This window comes from Prosopis cineraria, unplaced genomic scaffold (genome assembly GCF_029017545.1).
Source record: "Prosopis cineraria cultivar Desert tree isolate PC_DT_omini unplaced genomic scaffold, ASM2901754v1 PC5, whole genome shotgun sequence".
In the NCBI taxonomy this organism is placed as follows: domain Eukaryota; kingdom Viridiplantae; phylum Streptophyta; class Magnoliopsida; order Fabales; family Fabaceae; genus Prosopis; species Prosopis cineraria.
Window position 1 is genome coordinate 28,122,836 of NW_026555336.1, and position 26,986 is coordinate 28,149,821.

Consider the following 26,986-nt stretch of genomic DNA (forward strand, 5'->3'; position numbering starts at 1 on the left):
TTTCTAACTCTTTAAATTAGAGTTATTTATTTTAATGTAAAATTAATATATAGTATTGTGAAATAATTATGTAGATTATATTGACAAAGATAGTGGTGAAAAAGGAGTTGTGAAGGGGAACTTGTTATTCAAGACACAAGGTAACCATTATTAATATATTGTGATGAGTGTGTTTGTGAATGGTTATATGTTGACTTGTTGTTTGGAAAAATTATGAATTATTGAAAGTAAATACTGTTATATACTTGTTTGAAATTATTGTCAAGTGGGTTAAAAATTTATTTTTATTTATCATGATGAGATATTATTGTTCGGATATATTCCTATTTGGATATTTGAATGATGCATGACTTGTCAGGGTATTTTAATGTATGGTGTTAATGGGAATTTCTGTTCGGTTAATTATTACCACGTGGTAAGCCCTCATTGGACCCAATGAGTGGCGTGTCGCTTGGTCCAACTCACCTTTGGCCGGGTGATTTGGCGTCCGAGCATGGTGAAAGGAGGATATAAGGTGCAGTCATGCAATTAAATACTTGTTCGGTTTGTTTGAAAATATTGTTCGGTTAAATGTTTTGTGTGCCCACTTAGCAATCGCATAATTAGTTACATCCGCATGCATCATTACATATTAATTTTTGGTTACTGGGACTTTTAAGTCTCATTCCCTGTGGTTAATATTTTTACAGGAGCGAGTCCGACCGAGAAAGCACCAGAGGTGTAACTGTGGTGTATGAGACACCATCTTTTATGTTGCCTCTTATTTTAGATTATACAATGTATCTTGTGCCAACTTAGGACATATCTTCTTTGTGAAGCATGTAAACTCTAATCCTTTTTATTAAAAGTATTTATATGATCAAGAGAATTATGTCTGTCCCTCTTGATTTATGATCTGATTTGAATAACATGCTATGAGGATCATTTCTGTCCCTCATGGTTCTAATTGCTTTTTTGAGATATTTTAAGACCTGTGGTATATTGTCTTGGATATATCATGGTAGAAATTTTTCTACCATGATAAGGGTTCAATGAAAAAAAAAAGATTTGTTGAATTAATAACTTACGAAAAATCGGTCTGTAAATTTGAGGGTGTTACAAGAGACATACTGCTATTGAAAGGAAAAAGGGAGAGGAGTTAGGTTTCAAAATACAAAATAAGGAAAAAAAGAAGAAGCTCGATCTAATATAAAAAAGCTGACTAAAATTCACGTCGCTTTTTTAAAAAAGGAAAGTGAAAAATATTCAAAAATTAATAATTTAAAATATCTTATTTTCTACAATTCACATCCCTTTTTTTAAAAAAGGGGATGTAAAAAATATCTAAAAATTAATAATTTAAAATATTTTATTTTTTACAATTCACGTCCCTTTTTTTTAAAAAGCCACGTCCCCTTTTTTAAAAAAAGGGATGTGAAAAGTGTTCAGAAATTAATAATTTAAAATATTTTATTTTTTACAATCTATGTTCCTTTTTTTTAAAAAGGAGACTTGAAAAATATTCAAAAATTAATAATTTAAAATATTTTATTTTCTACAATCTACATCCTTTTTTTTTTAAAGGGACGTGGTAAGTTACAATGTTCCTTTTTTAAAAAAGGGACGTGAAAAATATTTAAAAATTAATAATTTAAAATATTTTATTTTTTACAATATATGTCCCCTTTTTTAAAAAAAGATATGGATAGTCTTACATATTTAATACTTATTTATAATATTATCACCACCTTTATTTTTTATGTCAATTTTACAAAAAATAACGTAAATTGAGGGACGTAAAATGTATATTTTGTAATAGTGAGGTAATGATTTTTGAACGTGAAACTTACCCCCATTACCTATAGTCTAAGATAATGATTTTTTTTCATATTTTAGATCACAAATTATAAAATCATTGCTTATAGTAAGACAATAGGCAATGGTCTATTTTTCGTTTGTTGCTTACTATATAAGTATATGCAACATTTAAGAATTGTTGCAAAAATATTAAATAACCAAAGTTTAATATTTCTTTCCTCACTTGGGATTAGAACCTTGATTCACTTGAAGAGATGAGATGGTTTTAACCACTATTCCAATAATACTTTTAATTATTATAATGCAAAAATATTATAAACATATATATATATATATATATAGATAATACTTAAATTAAATTTTAATTTTTTATAATGAAAAATTAAAAATAAGAAAAATAAAATAAATAAACAAATAAAAGAATATAGATAAGTTATTAAAAAATGAAAATAATTTTTTGTTATTAGAAATATTATAGGCAACAGTTTTTATATTGTTTTTTTAAAAATTTTATTGTAACATTTGAAAATTATTGCCCATTCTATTTTAGGAAATAATTTTTAAATGTTGCCAAATATTTGCTGCTTAAAATAGCTATCAATGGCAACATATAAAAACTGTTGCTTATACCCATATTAAGCAATGCTTTTATAACTGTTGCAACCAAAACTCTGTTGTAGTGTTCACGAATAGTTAGGGATACAAATGCCAATTAACCCTTTTAATTTTTAAGGTTTACTCTGCAAAAATTATGAAAGTTAAAGAAGAAAATGCACACACACATAAAACTTTGATATACTGAATATGTCCCTCACTCGTTATCTCTAAAATCATTATGATAATAAATAGTAATTTTTTTTTTGCATGCAATAACAAATAGCAAATTATTCTAAGGCGCTAAAATATTTAAAATGTTATCAAATGTTGTTTTGAAAATTATGAAAAGACCATGCAATGTGAAACAAAATTTTCTCTCAAAAAATAAATATGATGAAACATAAAGCACGATGGGAGTATTTAAAAAATGTTTTACATGTAAGCCTTTTTTGTCTTAACACATGCTCCTTCCTTATGTCCTTGATATATAATAGTATAATATCTCATACATCTTATCTATATAAAATACACCCCTATTATTTATGAACCAAATTGGTAGGACCACATTGACAACAAACATTTCTCAATAAGTATTTATTGTAGTTGCATATTTAGAACTCGAATTCAAGACATGAACGTCGTGATGTAAATAGACTCGAGTAAAAATATGTTCTTTCCTTTTGGGACTTTAGTAGTGTCTTTCCCCATATTGATATGGTGTTCATTTTTTTATCATGAACTTTTAATCCAAAAATTAATTATTAATTAAGGGTAAATTAATAGACTAAGTAAATAACCAGGAATTTGGATGGTAAATTGATGTTTTGTCTTGTTGAGCTGTTGAATGAATATGATTGAGTGAGAGAATGATAATCCAGAGAAGAGCATGTGGGCTATATTGAGATTCTTTTTATTGTGTCACATGCTGTGACCTATGCTTTTATTTTACCTTAATTTCTCTAAATTTAGGATATAGAGAAATTAAATTAAGAAGCTTTAAGAGGTTGTTTTCTAACTTAATAGTTATGAAAAGGCTATTGGGCAGTAAACTAAAGTTTTATGACTAGTTTAAAAAGTAATGACTAAGTTTTGAAACTATAGGCTCAATTTAACCTAAATTGTGAAGTTTAAAAAGATAAAAATGCTTGTGTGGTTTATAGGAAGGTTAATGGAAGTTATAAAAAGTATGGGGAATGTGAATTAGAGTTAAGATTCTTAACTGAAAGTGATAAAGCGAGCTTTACTTAGTTTAAATGCGATAATTGGTATTGACTTATAGTGATAAATTGTGTAGATTAACATGGTTCATGTGTTGACTTAAGCAAGAGGAAACTAACAGGTTAAAAAGTACCACGGATAACCCTTTCTAGAAATAAAAAGATTGAGATAACCAAATAATTCATTCCGTCAATTAGCTAATTTAATTGTTTATAAGTAAATGTATAGTATAATATATGTGATTTTAATAAATTGCATGATTTGAAAATTTGCATGACTTTGCGTTGAAAAGGGTTTTGATTTATGAAGTTTATTATTAAAGGAAATTGTTTTGAAAAGTTGAAAAGGTAAATGTGATGTATTTTATGTACATATGATTGAAATATGAGAAATGTAATTACTTGTGTGAAAGGCATGATCATAATGTGGAAGTTCATTTTAATTGATAAAGTATGAAAAATCTAAATGATCGGGCTAATATCATGGAACATTCGGTGTAGCGACATTTAAGAAACTGTTATCATGGTCCATCCAGGCAGTCATTATATGGTTTGAGCTTCTAATGCTTGTTAGGGTGTGGTGTTATGACCCTTTGATCATGTGTCTGACATGGGGAATTCATATTCATAGTTTGAAAGTAGGACAAAATGTCTTTGGCCAGGTGATTCCACCACTGAGGCAAAATTACATCAACTTTCTAATGGAAAATTTTACTTCAGATGAAGTTAAAAAACCAGTTTTTGACCTGCCTGATGATAGTGCTCCAAGGTTTGATGGTTTTCATGTAAAGTTTTTTAAACACTACTGGGAGTGGATTGGGGAGGATGTTTACAACATGATCTTTACCTTCCGTGACAGAGGCTTTCTTCTGAAGAGTTTGAATAAAACTCTAATTCATCTTATTCCTAAATGTGAAGCCCCTCAAACTTTCAAAGATTTCAGGTTTATCAGTCTTTGCAGTGTAGCGTGCAAAATTATTTCCAAAGTCCTTGCGAATAGGATCAAATGTAATCTTGGTGATTATTCTCTCCTCATCAAAGTGCTTTTATTCAAGGAAGATGAATATAGGATAATATTCTAATAGCTTCAGAATTGCTGCATACATTCATTCAACCAAAAAGCGAAGGGCTGCTGGGCTGCATTTAAAATTGACTTCTCCAAAGCATTTGATAAAGTCTCTTGGTATTTTCTTTAGCAAATTCTTTCATAGATGAACTTTCCACCAATTTGGATTTCCATGATTATGCAATGTGTCACCACTGTGTCATATCGACTTTTAATGAACGGAAAGCTATCGAAGCAGTTCTATCCTTATCACTTTATCTTGTGTGCAAATGCTCTTTCTCTCCACATATCCAATACGAAAGCTCAAGGTAAATGGAAAGGAGTCAAGATCTGCAGGAATGCCTATCCTATTACTCATTTCAGTTATGCTGATGATACTATTCTGTTTTTCAAGCAAACAGCCAATTTTGTGGAACAGTTAAAACAATTGATGAATTCTGCTTCCATGCTGGTCAAGAGATCAATTTTAATAAATCTGAAGTAATTTTTCGCCCAAACACTTTGGATGATGATAAAATTTCTTGAGCTAATATTCTCAATGTTAGATTTGGAAATTGCCTTGGAAAATATCTGGGGATTTATATTGATAACTTCTCAGATAGGCAGAGAATTTTTGCTGATATTTTGAACAAAGATCAACAAGAAACTTTTGTGGTTGGAAAGCCTCTCTTTCATCTCAAGCAGCTAGATTAACATTGATCAAGTCTGTGATCTCTTCTTGTGTTTATCTACTGTCTTGTTTTCTTTTATCCAAATATATGGCTTCAAAGATCGACTTGATGTGTGCAAATTTCTTTTGGGGATCTTCAAATTCTAGAAATAACAGGATGCACCTTCTCTCCTAGCGAAAACTTTGCTGTAGTATTGACTGAGTTTTAGGCCTTTTAATGAAATGAATAAAGCTCTTTTGGCAAAGCAGGCATGGAGAATCATCATGTATGATGATAGTTCTCTTTTGGCAAGAACTCTTAAAATCAAGTATCAAAAACGGATTCTCGAAGGAAATTGCAAGGCCAAAGCTAGCTATTCTTGGATCATGAAAGATTGCTCAAGGTATCATTCCTCATTGCGGACAACCTGAAATGGCAGGTTAGTAGCGGAAGTGGCATTTCGTTTAACCATGTGAAATGGTTTCCTTTATGCTGTAATTTTGGCAATATGAATCTATCTGTTGCAGATCTTATTGACGAGGATCATCCTGTTTGCAATCAACAGCTTATTTCCTCTCTCTATTGCCGCAATGATATGGATGATATATTAAGAACACCTTTCTCCTTTTCTGACCAGAATGATTTTCTTGTTTGGAACAAAACAAGTGATGGAATTTACTCAGTTAAAAAAGGATTGTCCTCTCTTATGGTTGAACACAATCAAATCTTGTCTTATGCATAAGGAGTCAATTGGAAAGAGTTTTGGAAGATTGAACTACCATTTAGGGTTCTTTTATTCTCTTGGAAAATTATCAATAAAGATATCCCTGCTTCGGACATTTTGCAGAAACATCATTTGCAAAATGAAGATCGATGTGCCATTTGCAGGAATGCTGAGGAGACTCTGAATCACATCTTTCTTCATTGAGATCTGGCTATGGCTGTTTGGTTTTCATCAAAACTCACAATTAGATCTGAAGGAATTTCAAATATCAAATCATTCATTGTTGATTGGGTTAACAAAGTTGCAATTGATAATAATTGGCTAGATCAATTAAAGGAAATTCTGCTCATAGTTCAAGCTCTCTGGGATTGCAGAAATAAGAAAAAATTCAATGCAGAATAAATTCACCCTCGACATATTAAAGAGATGATAAACAATGCTGGGGCTATTATTCAAGTCTCAATTGCTGATGCTGAGAGGCAGACACAGTATGATAAGAAATGGGAAGCTATGAAGACATATTAGTCTACTTCTAAAAATATCACTCCTCAAATTGCAATAGTTTGAAAGGGTTGGTTTATTTTTTGTTAACATCAATCAGATTATCCAGCGAGGAAGAGGTAAATCCAAGGGAAGTAAAATAGTTATTTTCCATGATTTTGCTTTTATTGTTGAAAGAAAGAATGTAGCAGGACAGAATGAAGGCAGGGTGCAATTTATCCTGATGGAGTTACCTGCGGTGCTCAAGTGGATAACTGACTTGGATTTTTTTGGTCCTCCTAAATTTTCTTATGTCACTGTGGTATTTATCAAGAAACAGGATTATGGAAATGTTCTTAGAGAAACTGACAAAGATTCTGAACTCTGAAAAAAGACATCCACTTCCTTTTGAATCTCTTTAGTTTCAACTGGTTGGAAATTATATCAGGAAATTGGACACCTTGGTGGAAGTCTATATTTCAATCTTTAGGTTGTACTTATTTTTACTTTCTTGCTTGATGTTTGTATTATGTGGACTGCGGTAGTTTTCAAATACAAAAAATAAACCAATTTTGACAGTCCATTTTTCTATATATATAGAGTAATGGGAGACAAGATATATTTTAAAAAATTGTTCAAACATCAATTTCTTTTAAGGGTACTCATTTGACCTATTTGTTATACCTCCATCCTAATTTATAAAATATTTTTTTGAATATATTTGACATTTTAAAACATAAATATTTTAACAAAAATAAAATTTCATTAATAATGCTTATCCAATAATATTATCATTTTTATTAAATCCTCTCTCTAATATCTTTTTACAAATGGAATATTAAGTGAAGGAAATATTTAAAAATTTATATTCTTTTATAAAAATAAAACTGTAAAGTTTATTTAATAAAACTTATTGACCTATAAGCATGTAGCTCAACTGGTGAAGGGTTATGCTAGTTTAACTAGCGTACTCATTTCTTAGTATATGTTGAATTATCCCTGTAATTAATGAAATAAATTGTCTAGTGAAAATAAATGTTGACTTTATGAGCAACAATTAGAAAAAATATGATAAATGGTTCTTAAAATTTATAATTTTGCTTATAAATAAAAAAAATTAATCATTTCATCTTATAATTTTAACTTAGTTACTCTATCTAGTTTTATTTATAAATCACTTTCAGCATATTTTGCCGAAACCAAGGAAAATATTAAACTTTATTAACTTTGTCTTAAAATTTAATAAGTTTTCATCTTTACCCCTACTAAATTTTCTTAAATTTCATTATTGATATTTTTATTCAAAGCATTTAATAAGAACAAAAATGTAAAGAGAAGCATTGAAAAAGTGCTTTATAGATAGGATTAAATTTTTTCTTCTCTTTTTGTTTTATAAATAGGATGAGAGGAGTATAATTTAGTATATAAATTTTGACTCATTGTAACTAAATCTTTATAATTTTGATTCGATTGTAACTCAGTCCTTAAACTTTCACTTGATACAATTTAGTCCCTATATTTTAACAAATAAAATTATAAACATTAAAATTATTTCAAAAAATAATAAATTGTTATTTTAGAACTTTGACCTCTTCACTCTACCCTTGAATACCGAACTGGAGAGATAATGAATTATATTTCAGACATACCATTGAAACAAATGCACTTTGAATTTTTTTTTAAAAAAATCAGAGATGTTGGTCGACTCTTTTATTTATTTATTTATATTTTGAGTGAAAAGGAAGTTTCATTCAAGAAAACTGTAGGTACAATCAGAGCAAAAGAGAAAAGCAAAATTACATCAGAATTATTTGAGTAGAGTATATTCTAATGGTATGATCAACCAATGCTCTTTCTTGAGTTATAATGCTATTAACAGTACGTGAAGGTTCTTCCAGAGAAAAAAAAAATGATGTTGGTCAATACTTTATTTCATCTTTTTTGTTTCTCCTCATTCGAGTTATTTGATTTTTCAGTTTCGCCAAACATCTCTTTTTAGGAAAAATTATTTTCAAATATAAATATTTCTAATCTTTAGAAAAATTATGAAGATTAAAATTTTTAGTAATTTAAAATATAAGTTCATAATTTTTAAAATAATTTTTTTATATTTTTTTAAAATATAATGACCAATATTTTAAATTGTGAAAACATAGGGGCTGAATTGCACTGGATCAAAATTCAAAGATTGAGTTAAAATCAAGTTAAAACTATAGGGATCAAAATATTAATTTTTCCAAATAAAAATAAAGAGATACATGATAATTTCTCTTATATTTAAAAACACAAAGAGTACTTGTTTTAATATTACCCTTGCCTTTTATTTTATATTTTTTCTCTATTTAATATTTTATTAATAAGCGACATGGGTATTTTTTTTATAAAACTGTTATAAATTTAAATGGAAAGACTAATAAATTAGAAAAGACTTGAAAAAAACGGAGTTGAAGTCAATTAAATGTACGCTGATGCATTAAATGTTGAGAGTTATTATTTTTTTTTTGACCAATAAATGATGAGAGTTAAAGGTGAGTCAATTAAATGATGGTAAGTGCGAGCTAAGAGTTGCATTAAATGTAGAACCCATCTATGACATTTATAATTTTTGGTGGATTTTAAATTATAAGATATTTTAAAAAAAATTTAACCTCTTAAAATATAATACACTTTGATAAAAATAAAATTTATTTTATTAATGATACTTTTAAATATTATTTTTTGCATTATATTCTCTCTTTTTAATATTTGTTCATAAATGAAGCATTAAATGAAATATATTTTTGAGAATTTATATTTTTATTTTAATAAAAAAGTTATAAAATATAATTAATGAGCTTTTTGAGTATGTGTGACTTTATTTAAAAGTGTTTTATAATTTAAAACAGGGATAATAGCTTTTGAAGTATTTATTAAAAGTTAAAAAAAATTAATAGGCATAAGCTTTCATAACTATATCAACAATTTTAGATTATATACTCCATTTAGTTTTATTTATAAGTCAATTTTAGTATTTTCATTGAAATTAAGAAAAATCTTAAACCACATTAACTCTATCTACAAATTCAATAAGTTTTTAATTTTATCCCTATTAAATATATTTACTTTAAAATAAATTACTCTAACATTTAATAAACTTCTCTACATTTAATAGGGATAAAATTATAAAGGTAAATATAATAATCATTGAGATACCTTATAAATAGGACTAAAGCAAACATTCTTTCTTTACTTTATAAATAGGATTAGAGGAGTACATTACTATAAGACCCACATGTTTTAGTGACATTAAATAAGGATATTATAGAACTCTCCAATCCCAATTTATGAGATATTTTTGGAGGTGATTTGGTGTCCAACATATAAAATATTTTAACAAAAATAAAATTTTATTAATGATAATTATTTCATTACTAGCCTTGATTATTTTATTCTCTAAATAAATTTCTTTATATCTCTTTCTTATTAATGAAATTCATTTTTGTTAAAGTTTATAATAAAATTAAGATTATCATTTGTATTAACAAACTTCATTGGTATGTGCAAAGTTGTTAGATTCACAAGTTTAAGTAAACTAATGATAAAGATGTACGCTCAGATTGTAAACTATTTACTTCTATTAATAAATAGTTAGTTATTAAAAGTATATAATTAAATAATTAACATATAAATATGACCATCCTTTTTTTAACATATATTTTAAATATAAATCATTAAAATTAAATTTATCTATATTGATAGATTATCATTCTTAACATAAAAATTTTAAAATAAGGCCACTTATTTTTATGATTTCTTATTTTTTTATTAATATTATTTTTTGTTTTTTAAGTTTTATTTCTCTTCAAACAGTTGGGTCCTTCTATTTTTATGAACCAAGTTTTACACAATAATGACAATATATGCTTAACTTGCTTAATTTGGTAAAAAAATTGATGAGTTTAGTTTAATCAAATTTTTATTTAATTTAAATTTATGAGTAAGTTGACATGATTATATAAAACAAAAATGTATAAATGATAAACTCCAAGAATCAACTTGTGAGTTTAGTTGATTTTATATCTAGTCTAAACTTATGAGTTGATACAATTTTATAAATTAAAAATATAAAAATAATAAAATTGGAGTCAACTCGAGTGGAAAAACAATGGATATTATAATTTTATTAAAAAATACCTTATAAATTAGAATAAGGAAGTATTTTACACTTCCTTCATTTCTATTTGTAGGAGAAACTATCACTTTTTATTTGTTTTATGTAAGAAAAATTACCTATTTCAATAATCATTTATTAAGCATGTCTTAAATCACCTTTCATAATTTATATTAATAAGAAATAATTAATGCATACTTATGTTAATTAACACAGGACAATTTAATTTAATTTATTTTTAGATATAATTATTATAGTTAATCAATTTTTTTAAACTGTATGATATATTTTTTCCCTTATATATAAAGATGGGAGTATGTATTAATTAATCAATTCTCAACCTCTCTCTTAAATCATAAATTACGAAAAAATTGAAATAAAGGAAGTAAAATAAAATGTAGGTGCAGCATTAAATGTTGATAGTGGAATGAATTAATTAAATGTTGATAGGTGGAAGTTAAAAATTGCATTAAATGTTGAACTCATCATCCTTGACTCCTGTTATGAGAATCAAGAATTGTTTCCCTACTCTAATCCTTTCCAACTCTAGATCTACTCTAAAATTCTTCTTACTTCAGGTAATTTTTCATACAGAATATAATCAAGGGCAAGTAGGTACAAAATCCTTTTATTTATTTTAAATACATTTTTCTATGTCTTATAAACATTTAATTAGAACAATAATGCAGAAAAACGAGAAACATGGAGGGTGAAGTTGCCAAAGTGTGTCCTGAATCTTATGCCATGAAAGGAGGAGAGGGTCCTCATAGCTGTGCTCAAAACTCAGCCAGTCAGGTATTTAGCCTTCATCATACACTCTTGGGGTTTTTTTGCTTATTACGATTTTTCTCCACAACTCCACTAGAAATTTAAATTATTTACATCAAATTCTAATGGTATAAATTAATTTATATTTTTGAAAACTATCAAATCAAAATCATAAAATGTTTTTTAACGATGTAGATTTGCAGTTCTCTCCACTACTGCACTATAGTAGACAGAAGTCGCCTCCTTTTCCCCCCGCGGATCTAGATAATGTTACTCTAAAGACACGCAAATAGTGATGACCATCAAGGAAATTAAGAACATAAATATTTTAAAAAAAAAAAGTATAAGACATTTTTAACCGAATATTAGTTTTTTAATAAAGTAGTTATTTATCTTCAAACTAATACCATTTTTCTATATTTACCTTTATTTATTAGAATGTTTTATTTTAAAATAAATATAAAATAATTTATTTATTATAGGCACTTTTAGAAAAATCATATTAATTATACCTTAAAACACTAAAAATTTCTTTCATTTTTTAACATCTAATTTCTTAAAAAATATCTTATATATTTGAATGGAGAGAGTAACATTGATGAAATAGAATAATATGATTGGAATAAAATAAAGAAATTTCCTGTCTTTGCAATACAAATGTACTTTCATAACAAAATATACAAAATGATTTTCTTACAAGTTACATTACGCATGACTATTTTAAGGATAAATACAAAATGTTTCAGTATTTAATGAAAATAATAATGAAAAAGACTGACTAGAATAGTTGATGAATTGTCACTTTTTGGTAAGTACATATTTTCAAGTAAACAAGACCAGATAGAAAAAATAATGTAAAACGAGGACCTTAATTAATTGTAAATATTCTTTATTTTACATTAACATTGTTAGATGGTCTTCAGTTGTCATTCTCCCCATATATTTCTTTGTATTAGAGTGATTATATATTTCTCTAATTTTTATTATTTATTTTTATAAGTATAAAGTTTAATAGTCATTAATTTAAACACATATTTAGAGTGATCCGTAAATTATTGATCATCAACAGTAGACATTACATTTTTTTTCTTATTTTTTTTGTTGCTTTCGTGATTTTACCCAAGGACATCTAAAGTTCCAAAAAGATAAGGTCTATTATGATTTTAACAAGCTACAAAGATATACTCCGTCCTATCTAAAATATAAGTATTTTCTCTTAGTTAATCTTGGTTTAAAGTATAAGTATCTTAGTATTTGTTAAAAAAAAAATTCTCATTTTATCCCTTTATATTTATTAACCTAAACTTTTGTGTCTGTAAATTTATAACATTTTCTCATTCAAAATAAATTGAAATTAAGGGTAAAAAAACATTATATATTTGCATGAAAATAAGCATATTATTAGTATAAGTATTGTTAAAAGTCCTTATATTTTAAACTGGAAGGAGAATACTTTATTTATTTATTTTTTCTTAACCTTCAAAGATACTCCTAATCATATAATGTACGCAGAGGTCATCAATTGAAGCAGCCAAGAACTTTCTTCAAAGTGCGATTGCTAGCAAGTTTGATTTAAGAACCATTTGTGCTTCCTCTACAAACCCAATTTGCATAGCTGATTTAGGTTGCTCCACTGGGCCGAACACCTTCATTGCTGTTCAAAACGTAATAGAAGCAATACAGATCCAATGCCCATCTCAGCAAAATCATAATCAAGCCACCCCAGAAATCCTAGTCTTCTTCAATGATCAAGTGTCTAATGATTTCAACACTCTCTTCCAGAAGCTTCCTCCAAACAGAAACTACTTTGCTGTTGGACTTCCTGGCTCTTTCTATGGACGTTTATTCCCAAGGCAAAGCCTGCATGTAGTTCATTCTTCTGCAGCACTTTCATGGCTTTCTGAGCTGCCCAAAGAGCTTACTGATACAAGTTCTGGTGCTTGCAACAAGGGGAAGATTTTCTATACTAATGCTCCAAAGGAAGTTTTTGATGCTTATGAGAGACGATTTAAGATGGATTTGGAGGCATTTCTGCAAGCCAGAGCTCAAGAGCTTGTGGACAATGGCATATTGGCTTGCTTGATACTTGTTGCTGATGATTTGATTGACTTTAGCGTAGACATGTATGCTGGGAAAGATTATGAGCTTCTGGGAAGCTGCCTAATGGACATGGCCAAATTGGTAAGTTGCTAGACATTGATTTGTTTGTTATAGAGTTTGAAAAATAATCTATACTGCTAATCATGGCTGATAGATATTATAGTTTTTTTATTAATTATATATACCCTCCCTGTAGTATAAGATAGAGAATTTTTTTTTTTTCAATTCTATTTATAAGTCACATGATTAAATTTTTATAACAAATTTTTCTTTTTACTCATCATTAAATTTTAGTAAAAGAAAGTATGTTATTAAAATATGTATATTTAATAAAGGTAAAGTTGAGAACTTATTGAATATTTGGACAATGTTAATGAATTTTAATATTTTTTTTAAATTCTAGTGAAATGTGTTTACAATGATTTATAAATAAAATTAGAGAAATATATATTATAATCATTTGATGAGTGACTTAATTAATTAAACATAGGATGTGTTAAAATAGCATGCACTATCATTTGGAATTCACTTGAGGAATAATTAGCATTGAATAGCAGAGTCTATTCGTCATGTCTTTTTATTTACAGACATGATAATTTTTCATTTAATCCTTTGGTTTGGTAAATATTGAATTTTTGCTCTGTAGAATGGAAAGGTAATGAAACAAAAAACAAATGTGACTTTTTAGATGTGAAATGTCAAATGTGTCCTTAGGTTTTAGGTATTTAATAATAAAAATAGTTAATAAATTAAATAATGAATATATGTCTTCCTATATACTCCCTCCTAATCAAAATATAAGGAATTGGTAACTAATTAACGATTCACAAAAAATATTAGTTGAAACTTTAATTTTTTAAAAACATTTACATATTTTTTATTTTACCGTCATTAATAAATACCCTATATAAGTGCTTTAATAATGATAATTAAAATTTCAATGTATATTTTTTTAAAAAGAGTAATAAATGAATTAGGGATATAGTTAAAAGAATTATAAAATTTATCAAATGTCCTATATTTTGAATTTAATAAGGTTTTTAAAAAAATATCTATATTATAGTGCCGGAGCAAGTATGCTGATATGTAAAACATGAAGCTTAGACGAAATGAACAATGAATATGAGTACATGGCAACGTAATATAATTTTGCTAATGATTTTGTTGTCATATTTATTGCAGGGACTGATAAGTGAAGAAAAAGTGGACACTTTCAACATCCCAACATTTTTCCCACATGTGAAGGATTTGATGAAAATATTTGAAGCTAATAAAGATTTCAGCATCGAGCAATCAGAATTAATAGATAACAAAGGCTTTCTTGCACCAAACATTGAGTCTCATGTTTCGCGATTACGAGCTGTGCTTGAAGTACTGATTGAGAAGCACTTTGGAGATGGAATCGTTGATGAACTTTTTGATCGTTTCACTGAGAAAGTTAGGGCATACCCAGAAGTCTTGGACGCTCTCAAGTTTAAATTCCATGTGCTTTTTGTTGTTCTTAAGCGCAAGGTCGTAATAAAAGCATAAAACGATAAGCTCACAGTTACTCATATGATTTAATTGTGAGTCCACAGGTGATGCCTATGAAAAAATAATAAACCCTAAAATAAAGTTGATGCTTTTGTGATTAGTTGATCCTCTTCTTCTTTTTCTTTTTTTTGTTGATTAATAATTTTGAAGTAGCAACTGACTATTTTGGTTCATTTGATTTTTCTTGGAAATTGTGGATAGCAAAATCTTCAATTATTTAGGTTTTAGAGTATATACTATATATTCCCTCTCCTTCAAATTATAAGATATTTTTTTAAAAAATTAATGTTTTAAAATATAACACTTTGAGAAGATTAAATTTTTTTTAAATAGACTTATTTTAATATTACTCTTTTTCTCTATTTAATTTCTGTCCCTATCTTTTTTTAATATATTAAATGAATGGTGTTTTTGAAAATTTATACTTTTGTTTTGAAAAAAATAAGATTATTAAATGTATTTAATTAAATTTATTGATATGTAAGATTTTATCAAAAAAAAAAAATCTCATAATTTGAGATGGAGGAGTAGTATGTAGACACTCATTCACTAAAGGTTTAAAAGGGTGGGATGTCTCACACTAAGGGTTTAGTTTCTTTCATATTAATTATAAGAATGAAAATAAATCGTAATTTGTAAACCTTAATTGTTTTTCTTTTAATAATTAATAATAAATAAAGCTTACAAATTTGATAAAAATTCATTTGTTGCAACATGCAAATTTAATGTTTGATTACAGAAATAGCTACGAAGAAGGTATAATATTAAAAAAAGGGAAATTGAAATGACAATTATATTAGGTGCCTTGTTAAAAAAAAAAGAAAAAGAAAAGATAAGTTCAATGTTACTCATATAATGTAATTGTGAGTCAGGAGGAGATGTCTACACAGAAATAACCCATAAAGTTTTACGAAAAATATCAACCAATGATTGTTGGAGAAATTTTATATTATTTAAGGACCAATAAACTTTGATATTACATTGTAATTCATTGGTCCCCAGATGAAATATTTTTTTTACATGAAATGATTAAATTGCTTTTAAAATTTAAAATATTTTAAAAAAAGTCACTCCACTATCGTTGGTGTAACTATAAGACAATTGTTGAAAATCCTATTGCCAACAAGGTCATTGGAGCCTCTATTAACAATGAGTCACCAATGACCATTCATTGAAGCATTGGTGCTGGTGACAATATATTGAAAAATAATTGGCAAAGGTCCCCACCTCCACAAGCCACCTAAAAAGATGGGTAGGCATGAAGCCACAAAACCCTTTCAATCATATATGGTAAAAAAGAATATTTGTATATTATAAGTCATATTCTTATCAAGCCCAAACTTCTAAAGTGTTAGTTTTTTCTTAACAAGTGTCCATTTGAGTTTTACAATAACATAATTAAAATTAACAATAATTTATTTGAGTTTTAATAAATTAGAAAAACTGATCGGATATAATTTAATTGTATAAAGTGTAAGTCATTCGTTAACGAGTATTTATTCAAGTTTTAATTATAACTCATTTGAAATTAACAACCATCCATTCAAACTTTAATAAATTATAAAAACTAACAATACAAGTCTAATGGAACAAACAACTTATTAATTATAAATTTGTTGTTGTTAAAACTTAAATGATTTATTGTTTATGCAAAGTGAAAAGTTATTCCACTAAACTTATGCTATCATTTTTTCTAACTTATTAAAATCTAAATGAATTGTTAATTTTAAATGCATTATCATTAAACCGCAAATGTGTAACCTCCCTGAGGTTAAACTATAAATTACTCCGAATTATGGTAATCTAGGGTTTTACCCTCAAAGGATTACCAAATTGTAAAGTTTTATAAAAAGATTTTCTCAAAATTCTTTAGATGGAATCCCAATCTTAGCAATTCAAATCTCAAATATAATTTAATAAATCTAAATCAGAGTTTTGAAAATAAAGCAAAACCTTGGAAATCAATTGGGACCTAAATAATGAGTTTTAAAAATCAAAACTAGATTTTGTAAGAAAATGACATGTGCACCATGACTTATGGTTTATGCACTGCGACGTGTCTTATTTATGCCATGCACTGCGGTATGAGGCGCCGTGTGCCACAGCACATTGCATGAAATTTGACAAATCAGTGTTGTCATATGACAGCACAGGACACCAACTTCTGACGTGTTTCAAATTTCTGTCCGACATCCGATTGAGGTGATTTTGATTTCTCTATGGAGCTTTCTCCTAACTCTAGCTAATAGCACCGATTTTACATTCAAACTCATTTTCGATAAAAAGTTGAACATCAAAATTTATTTTGACCACTTTTCCACAAAATCTCATAAATGGGTGTCCCAACTCAACCACATGTGTTAATAGCTTACACCAATCATTCAACCATACTCAATGAACTCTTGCGGACTCGTACAACGTACCACACACAATCGAAAACACTTATATCATAAAATCACCACTTAACCCTGATTTCCACAAAACATATAGGGGGAGAAAATATTGCATAAAATTGACTTTTATTTCAAATTTCTCAAAATACATATGTTTTTACTTGCACAAGTATTTTGGCTCTATCCATGGGTTCACAACCAAAACTCACTAACTCAAGGCATAAAATACACTAGTTATACACAAAATCATGCAAGTAGTGCATAAATTATGTCAATTAATTTTAGTTGGCAATTATATTAACAAATCCACATGAAAGTAGCAAAAGATAGGCATATAGAGGAATACTTCACAAATGCTAAACCTTTGTATGTTTTTCCCGACTCGAATCTGATAAGCTAGGTCCTGAAAATATTGAGGATTGAGGGGTGAGTACAATCACTCAGTAACTTAGTTTCACTTAACCTATACAGTTGCATATCAATTGTAAATAGATATAATTAGGCAAACAAGCACATATATCACATAACACTAGGCAACGGTTTACAAAACTAACAATTATGTGACCGGGCTTGCCACAAAACACTTATCCTGTTATTTAGCAAAAACATAACATAGGGTTGCAAAAATAATAACCATGTGCCTTCAATACATGTTGGATCACAAAACTAACAATCATGTGGCCAAACTTATATGCATGATTAGATGCCAACCTTATATCCTCCTGTTACCTCCGACATAAAATCAGTGATTATCACGTGGCTACGTCTTTCACAAACTAACCAAGCCTTCCACTTGTGAGGAGCTACTGGGCTAGGGTGAATTCACTTACTTATGTAATTTGGTTTCCCTCAATATTAACAACTATGAGGTGTCGTGCCTTTAATCTATCCTCCTCATGAACCAATGGAGATTAGTTAGGTCAAGTCCCTCATAGAACAAGTGGGACAGTCCTGAAACAACCATGAGATAAGGGCTACCTCTCGATTCCAATAGTTGGTGCCAAGTTTAGTTCCCAATTTCAACGGTCACTGCCAATACCACATGAATTTTTAACCAATTTATTCCTCTCCTTAGGCGAACTCCCGTCAATGATCATGCTATGCACATTTCACACATACTATACATTTTAACAATCATTTCTTAACACATGAACTCACATAACACAAATGCTCCACAATTCAACACACAATTCATCACAATTCTCCACCCATAGTGATAAATCACAATCAATTTTATAAAACACCAAGGGTGACAAAATCAAGGTTTTCTTTCCAAAACCATTTCACAAATCAAACACTTTATCAATATGCATTATTAATTTAACTCATTCATCATATTTCACCAAAATACAACTAATATTCAACTATAAAAGTAAAGCTTCCCCCGATTACCTCAAACCTTTGAGAGGTCAAAGGTTTGTCCCTTACTATACTAACTTCCCGAAGCTTCAACAAGCTCCAATGGTGCCAAAAACGAACCTCTCTACATCTATACTACAAGAATATTATCATTGTCTAACTCTTGAAGCTTTAACACATATAACTCCACATGCTTTATTTTTATCAATTCATAACCACTACTCATTCATACCTAATGGGCTCATTAAATTTCATTAATGCATATTATCACTAATGATACCACCAACCACCATTAATGCACATTAACCTCTTATAACTACCATATTTATGATAATTTTTGGATAATAAAAGCTTCCACGGACCAACCACTTCCAAAATTGTTAATGTGGTGTTCCAATATATTAAACAACTCCCATTATACTCATATTAATCAATGGATTCAGACCCATATTCCTATAGACCTAAAATCCATTTTTCAACTCAAACCTTACCATAAGTCATCATAAATAAGGGAGAGAAAGGAAGAATGAGGCTCAGATTACCTACCTTAGGTGTTTGGGAGCTCCAAAACATTAACAATGAGATCCAATATGCGTGCCCTAGTAAAGCCTCAGAGTTCTCTTCGTTTTCCTCTTCCTCTTCTCTTTTGTTTTCATGCGTAGAATGAATAAGATATATTTGATTTTTGGCCATGTGCCACGGTGCACGATGCCTTCCACCACAGCACATGGTATAGAGGAGCCTGTTACATTTAAATTGTCTCTGCGTGTCGTGGCGGACCAACCATGCGCCACGGCGTGTGGCACAGAGAATGATTCTTTACATTTTCTTCCTCTTCCTTTACCTGGGTGGCTCGCCATCGATTTGGACCTACTTCTAGGGTTGAAATCACAACAATTATGCCAAGTTAAGCCCCTCTAGCCACACATCTCATTAACTCACTAATTAACCTCATTAAGTTAATAAACCAGGATTAAATTTTTTTAGATGTTATAGAATGGATATTTGTTGATAAAGAATTAGCACTTATAGAAGTTTGGGGTGCTACATATATTTTTTTTTGTCATATATAATTAAAAGTGCTTGGTGGCTGTCAAACTTTTTATGCAGCCAAAGGGTCATATCTTCACCAATTATTCCTTACTAAATTATCATGAGGATAAGCTATGAATCCGGCATAGCTTAAAACCATGAATAGCAGGCATAGCATGAGGGCCACGAATAGCGGGCGCAGCACAAAGGCCACAAACAGCAGGCGCAACTTGAAGGCTATGAATAATAGGCGTGTTGTGTTTTGTTCCTCTTCCGAGTATGTTAGAAATCAATTTTTTTCAATATATGAAAAAAATTATTGTAAAAAAATCCAAACAATGTCCATGAGCTATTTTTTTTTTCAAACTTTCTTCCGTAAACTTTTTACATGCTTGTAGAAGATTTTTTTTTCAAAAATACAAAAGATTTTTATCATTATAATAATACTTGCAAAAATCTCAATTTCAACACTCAATTTGTCACTTTGAGAATGATATCAGTTATTTATTTTATATATCCTATAAATCCAAAATTTCCAATCAAGAATCATAGTAAGTTTTAGTATGTAAGGGACACGTTTTAGAAAGGCTGACAAATCCTCAGGGCTTGTATCTAAATTCTGGACATGCATATTGAAAGCTTGTCTAATTTTGTCTTCTTTTTCCATAACCTTCCGTTCTCAAACATTTCATTGAACATTTAATATGCAACCAAATACTAATATAAGAACACCCAGACTCAAACATAATATTATCAACCAAATAACAAAATTTCCCAATGCTATTTCCAACCTTTCCTTGTTGAGAATAATTGCCTACTATAATAATTTAGTCAATAACAATAATACATTTATCACCTTTATTAACTATTATAGATTAAAAGTCTCTTATTAAATATTTCATCAAACACCTTATGTGCATTCAAAAATCCAAATATATAATAACCATCTTACTTTTTAAATTTCTTTCCCAAAAACTTTCCAATCATCAACATTTAAATTTACTATGTTTCCCAAATTCATTCTTTACCAAAATTAAATTTAAATCTAATAATAAATCTAAATCCCTCTCACACCACAACAAGCAGACTAGAAATGAGGGACCAAAAATGATAAATACACACGAAGCTCTCAAATCCACACAAGACAGGCGATGCAACAGGGGAAGAAAGAAATTGCAAGCTAAGCAGCATTCTGTAACAGCAAATGGATGGAAACGAGAAGCAAAAAGAATCAAAGCAACCTCGCTTACACCAAGCTAACAGTAACGCACAACTAAGGAAGGAAGAGGAAGACCGTTGCCGATGCCAGGTTGAACGGAGAAAGAGGATTATGACAGCTTCAACATCCACCATGACAGCAAGGGAAAAAAAAAAAAAATTTCACTCCCTCCCATCAGCTGATGACATGCGGAAGAAATATTGAAAGAGAGTGTGAAGCAGTGAAGATTCTCAAACTCTCTCTCACACCATTGCTATTGACAGTGATGAAAAGGAAATATGGAGAGGAATAGTGTATTATTATAATAAATATTCGGTAGGATATTTTAAAAATTTCTTTATATATATATAGATATATAATTTCTCCCTCCTAAACATAATGAGATCCGAATTGAAAAACTAAATTTCCTGTAACATATATTTTTTCCTAAGTTGCACCAACTTTTCTTTTAATGCTAAAGTAAAAATAAATAAATAAATTATTTATCACACACACACACATATTTAAATTCCTAAGCTAATTAAAAAGGAATGCATCAAAAAAGTTAAAACTATTAGGTATACTATGACACAACTTGACAAGTTAGTTGGCTTCCTGTCACTAATAATTTTTAATAGTAATAAATATTATCATCGCAAAGAGTACATTTTTAATAGTGGCATTTTATTTTTTCTTATAAAAATTAAAATGACCATCTCATGTCATATATGTCACTTGCCAAGTGTGTATCAACTTGTATCATATCACATATCACCTCATGTTACAAGTGTGCTGACTAATATTATTAGCTACCTAGTGCCACATCTCTCACCACAAATGTGTTAGCTCGTGCCATGTCATAAGCCACCTTATGTCACATCATCCTGACACCTTGTGCCACACTGTCTACCAATTACCATGTTAGGTATTCATTACATTTTAGCAAAATGACTTCACATACCTTCTAAGCCTTTTTGTGCCTTCCTTTTTTAATTGAAATACATGTACTTGCAGTTATTATAATCATTATATGAAAATATAAATATATGTTATTTGATTACATTCATACATTAAATATTATATTATTAAAAAATATACGTATATTTTATTTTTAATTATTAATATGATAAAATAATTTATATGTATATTTATATGAGTATTTATATTATATTTTTTTAAAATATTTGAAAAAGCTTTCTACACTTGTTAAGTTTATAACTGGTGGCACAGAAAGTGATTAATTTTTTTTTCTAAATAAATTAAAACTTTCTACTATGCTACTTAAAGCTAGTAATTTTTTTTAAAATATTCAATATTTTTTAAACTTTCTATATCGAGTGTCAAATTAATTAGTGTAAAGTTTTTAACACGGGTTGTTTTAGGAATCTATTGGTGTAGAAGGTCAAGTAGTCATGCAACTTATTTATAAAATTACCATTGCGCAAACTTTCTACTCCTATAATTCCTTTTGAACTTATGTACAACCCTAGTATATGCCAAGTGTCTTTTATACTAATACACAAGCGCGCGCGCTATGCATGCACTATTTATTATATTGTTCCTTTATTTAATAATTTGATTTGATTAAATAAGATGCCGTGATTCATAAAAATAATGATTATCCACAGAATATGGTAATATTTACAATAACTTTGATTTTAAAAAAAAAGTTAGATTTGATTTTAATAGCTAGAGATATGCATATAAAAAAGTTATAATGATAAAATGTCTAGTAATTAATTAAAAAGAGGAAATAATGAATAATTTAGATTTGATTATCAGATTAGAATATTGGATTGAGTCACATGAATGATGATTCATGCTTTTGTGTATATATAATGGTGAGAATAGAAGTATAGAAGACATAAAGAAAAATTGAGTGGGAAGATTGAGACATACAGAAGAAAGAAAGAAGGGTGAAAGCAGGGGAGAGATAGAAAGGTAGAAATCACTATTCTATTCCTTCATCCTATCACATGAATTACAATTGGCTTTTTCATATGGATAGTCTAGTAAGGATGGCTAGTTTTTTTAATGTACGTTTTTGTTCTTGATATATTCTCTGAAGAGCACCCAGTATCCTAAATTATTTGGTAGTCTTTTCACCCCTAAATAATTAAAACATAGAATTCTCTATCTTGATGTTAAATACTTACAAATATCCTTTATACAATCCATTACCTTCTCTCATATTATATTAACAGTCAACATTTATTATTTAATGTCAAGGTGAAAAATGCTATATTTTAATTATATTAGGAGCAAGAGTGCTGCACCAAATAGTTTATGGTATTAAGCACTCTTCAGGAAATACTTGAAAAGCAAAAATACACATTTACCTTTTCTTCTTAACCAAAGTAAGAATGGATAATTTACTTGATACATGCATTAATACTCCCTTTTGCTCTATATAGGGCTTGTTTGGATACACATCCATAATTATTTTGGGTTAAAAATCATGGTTTTGAAAAATCTTATATAAACACTTCCAATTTTTCTAAACTCTATTTGACATAAGCTTTTTTTTCTCTCTATTTGAGAATCAACTATCAGCATTTGAGCATTTTCCATTTCTCCTATCTTTATAATTGATTCTGAAAACTTATTCTAACACAGTCCATTATCAAAATGAACAGCTCTAGTGTAGATGGAGCTACATACTCATTTAAGTATTGAGATATTTTCTTTTCCTTTTAATTTTCCCCCTCTTAGTTTATATTCTGGAAGCTGTAAGCGAAGTGTTCATGGAATATGTGTGTTTATTCAAGAAATATATATATATATATATATTCAAATTAATGTTTGCTTTGTGAGGAATATATATATATATATATATATTCAACATATATACATAAATACATATACATACAAACATAATGTGTGTGTGCAAAGGCAACTTAGCTTTGTGACAAAGGCTTTTCCTATATATATATATATATATATATATATCAAATTAATGTTTTCTTTGACAAGTTTTGGTTTTTAATTAGCTCCAAGATTATCATAATTGAATGTTTCCAAATGCTCCTTCCTAACGAGCTGTATGTTTTGTATACTTATTAATTCTTTATATTTTTTTAGATTAAGCGTTTATTGACCCTGTTTCCTCTTTAATTTACATTTTTGAACTCTTAACTTCACCCAATGTATAAAAGTCGAGTTGGAGTGTTAGCTAGGGTCACATGATGAGGATGGAAGCCATTGATATAGATAAATATTGATATTGATTTAATTCACTGTAGTTTAATTATGAAAATATGCATGAAATATTGATTGAATTAAATTAGGAAACAATAGTTCTCAAATGTTAAGGTTTTCTCTAAATTAAATTTCATGCTGAGCTTCTTCATCAAATAACCATATTAGAATGATGCAGATATAAAAAGAAAGAGATGGAGACTGAATCTTCTGAATCATTTGCAATGAAGGGAGGATACGGTCCTTGCAGCTATGCTCAAAACTCAACTTTTCAGGCATTTGATCTTAGTTTCAGCCTACATTATTATTCCAAATTATTGACCAACACACACACACACACACACACACACACACACACACACACAATGATTTATTGTTTCTTCCATGCCATTTTAAATCATTACATTCAATCAAGGTCAAAATTGGTATGAAGCCAAAAAAAAAAAAAATTAGACGTGTATCAACATTAGCTACTTTCTTAGTTAATATCCATGAATTTTAAACTGGATCTTATAATTAGGGCTTGAGGGAGTATATTTTTATAGATCGAGTGAAAATAATTTATCTTCCTCCAAAGAATCATCAATAAAAGTGGCATTGAAGATTTTTCTGTTGTCCATTTAGTCTAACCTGGCCTTGCCATTCAAGTTGGTTTCTTTTTTCTTTTCTTTTCTTTTCTTTTTTTTTTACCATTTTCTCATTAGTGTAAAATTATGTCAACACTGAAATTTTATTGTAAACAAGTAGATGTCCCATTTACAGAAAATTCCATAATGAATAATGATTCATGCACAAGAATTAGTCGAGTTTCATCTCCAGTCACTACTATTCTAAAGAGGGGGTGTAAAAAAGCTTTGATTTTTTTACCTTGGTTGAATTATGACTAATACTTTTTAAAGTATATCTAATCAAAAATTTCGTATTTTATACTATTCTTAGATGCTAATATGCACATAAGATATAATTAACTAACCAATTGACATATGCAGAGAAAGATAATTGATGAAGCTAAAAGCCTGTTCCAAAGTGCAATAGCCGACAAGTTTGACGTGAAAGCCGTTTGTGCTTCATCTTCAAATCCAATTTGCATTGCAGACTTGGGTTGCTCCATTGGGCCTAACGCCTTCATTGCAGTACAAAACATTGTAGAAGCAATACAATTCCAGTACCAATCTCAAAATCAAACTACCCCAGAATTTCTAGTTTTCTTCAATGACCAAGTGTCAAATGATTTCAATACTCTCTTCCAGAATCTTCCTCCCAATAAAAAGTACTTTGCAGCTGGAGTTCCTGGCTCTTTCTATGGACGCCTATTTCCAAGGCAGAGCATACATGTAATTCATTCATCCTCAGCACTGCCTTGGCTATCTAAGTTGCCTAGAGAGCTTACAGACAGAAATTGTGGTGCTTTCAACAAGGGAAGAATTTATTATACTAATGCTCCAAGTGAAGTTCAAGTAGCTTATAAGAGTCAGTTTATGATGGATTTGGAGACATTTCTGCATGCAAGAGCACAAGAGCTTGTGGGCAATGGATTAATGGCAGTTATGACATATGCTGCTCATGATGACATTGATTTTAGTACAGACTTGTATGCTGGGAAAGACAATGAACTCTTGGGAAGTTGTCTAATGGACATGGCCAAATTGGTGCGTAATTGAATTCGAATTATATTAGCAGCTTCCTTAATTGATAGTGTGAGACTCATTTAAGTAACAAGTCCTATCTCGATTGGTATTTTCTTGTTCTGCTTTGCATTTTCATCTTGTCCTTGAATATATATCATGTTCCAAATTTCAAAGTATACTTATTACTTGTTTCTAATAATAGTCTTGTTAGACAGAGGACATTAAATGGAGGTACGTAGCTAGCTAGTTAAGAATTAAAATAGTGTGTCATTAAATTTTTCTCTCTTTTTGTTTGTTTGTTTGTTTTCTTTTTTATGACAAGTAAATAGGGACGATGGAAGTAAGAAGTTCCATTGAAATATTAAGACGAGTGTATGCATATCTTTTCTCTCATAACATTGCATAATATTTGTTGTTTATTGCGTGAGAAATAAATCTATTCATTGTCATTTATTGCCAGATTATTTAAGTCAACTTAAGTAAGAGAACTTAAATAAGGTTTTTGCTAAGAGTTCTTGTCATTGCAGGGACAAGTAAGTGAGGAAAAAGTGGACACTTTCAACGTGCCCACATTTTTCCCATGTCTGAAGGATCTGAAGAAAATACTTGAAAGTAACAAAGATTTTAGCCTCGAGAAAATGGTCATATTGGATCAAAAGTCCTTTGATGTACCAGACATAGAAACGTATGTTTCCACAGGAAGGGCTGTGCTGGGAGTGCTAATTGAGAAGCATTTTGGAGACGAAATTGTTGACGAGCTCTTTGATCGTTATGCAAAGAAAATTATGGAATTCCCAGAGATCATTGATTTTCATAAAATTAAACAGCATCAACTTTTTATTCTTCTCAAGCGAAAGGTGCATGCATGATTTCAACTTGTGTAAGAAACAGTATTATTGGCACAAACTCTTTCTCTCAATGGGAACAATAAGCCAATAAATTATGAGCTAAGTGATGATGTTTTCCCTTGTCTACACATTCATCGATGCACTTTAGTATCACATCCTTCATTTTAATTTCTTTTTCATTTAAATTTGAATTTAATTTTCAATCCCTAAAATTATACTAAGGACTTTCAATGACGTTTTTTGTGAAG

The 26,986-nt window shown here is 29.0% G+C and overlaps 3 protein-coding genes across 3 annotated transcripts; all 3 read left to right on the top strand.

Moving 5' to 3' along the window:
- The first annotated feature begins 4,210 nt into the window (after positions 1–4,210).
- Positions 4,211–5,758, top strand: LOC129310805 (uncharacterized). Its single transcript, XM_054952718.1, has 3 exons — positions 4,211–4,554; positions 5,041–5,128; positions 5,597–5,758. The coding sequence occupies exons 1-3, from the start codon at positions 4,211–4,213 to the stop codon at positions 5,756–5,758; spliced, it is 594 nt and encodes a 197-aa protein (XP_054808693.1).
- Positions 5,759–11,383: 5,625 nt separating this feature from the next.
- Positions 11,384–15,079, top strand: LOC129310806 (loganic acid O-methyltransferase-like). Its single transcript, XM_054952719.1, has 3 exons — positions 11,384–11,476; positions 12,962–13,630; positions 14,732–15,079. The coding sequence occupies exons 1-3, from the start codon at positions 11,384–11,386 to the stop codon at positions 15,077–15,079; spliced, it is 1,110 nt and encodes a 369-aa protein (XP_054808694.1).
- Positions 15,080–20,024: 4,945 nt separating this feature from the next.
- Positions 20,025–26,759, top strand: LOC129310807 (loganic acid O-methyltransferase-like). Its single transcript, XM_054952720.1, has 4 exons — positions 20,025–20,143; positions 24,441–24,537; positions 25,252–25,911; positions 26,418–26,759. The coding sequence occupies exons 1-4, from the start codon at positions 20,025–20,027 to the stop codon at positions 26,757–26,759; spliced, it is 1,218 nt and encodes a 405-aa protein (XP_054808695.1).
- The last annotated feature ends 227 nt before the right edge of the window (positions 26,760–26,986 follow it).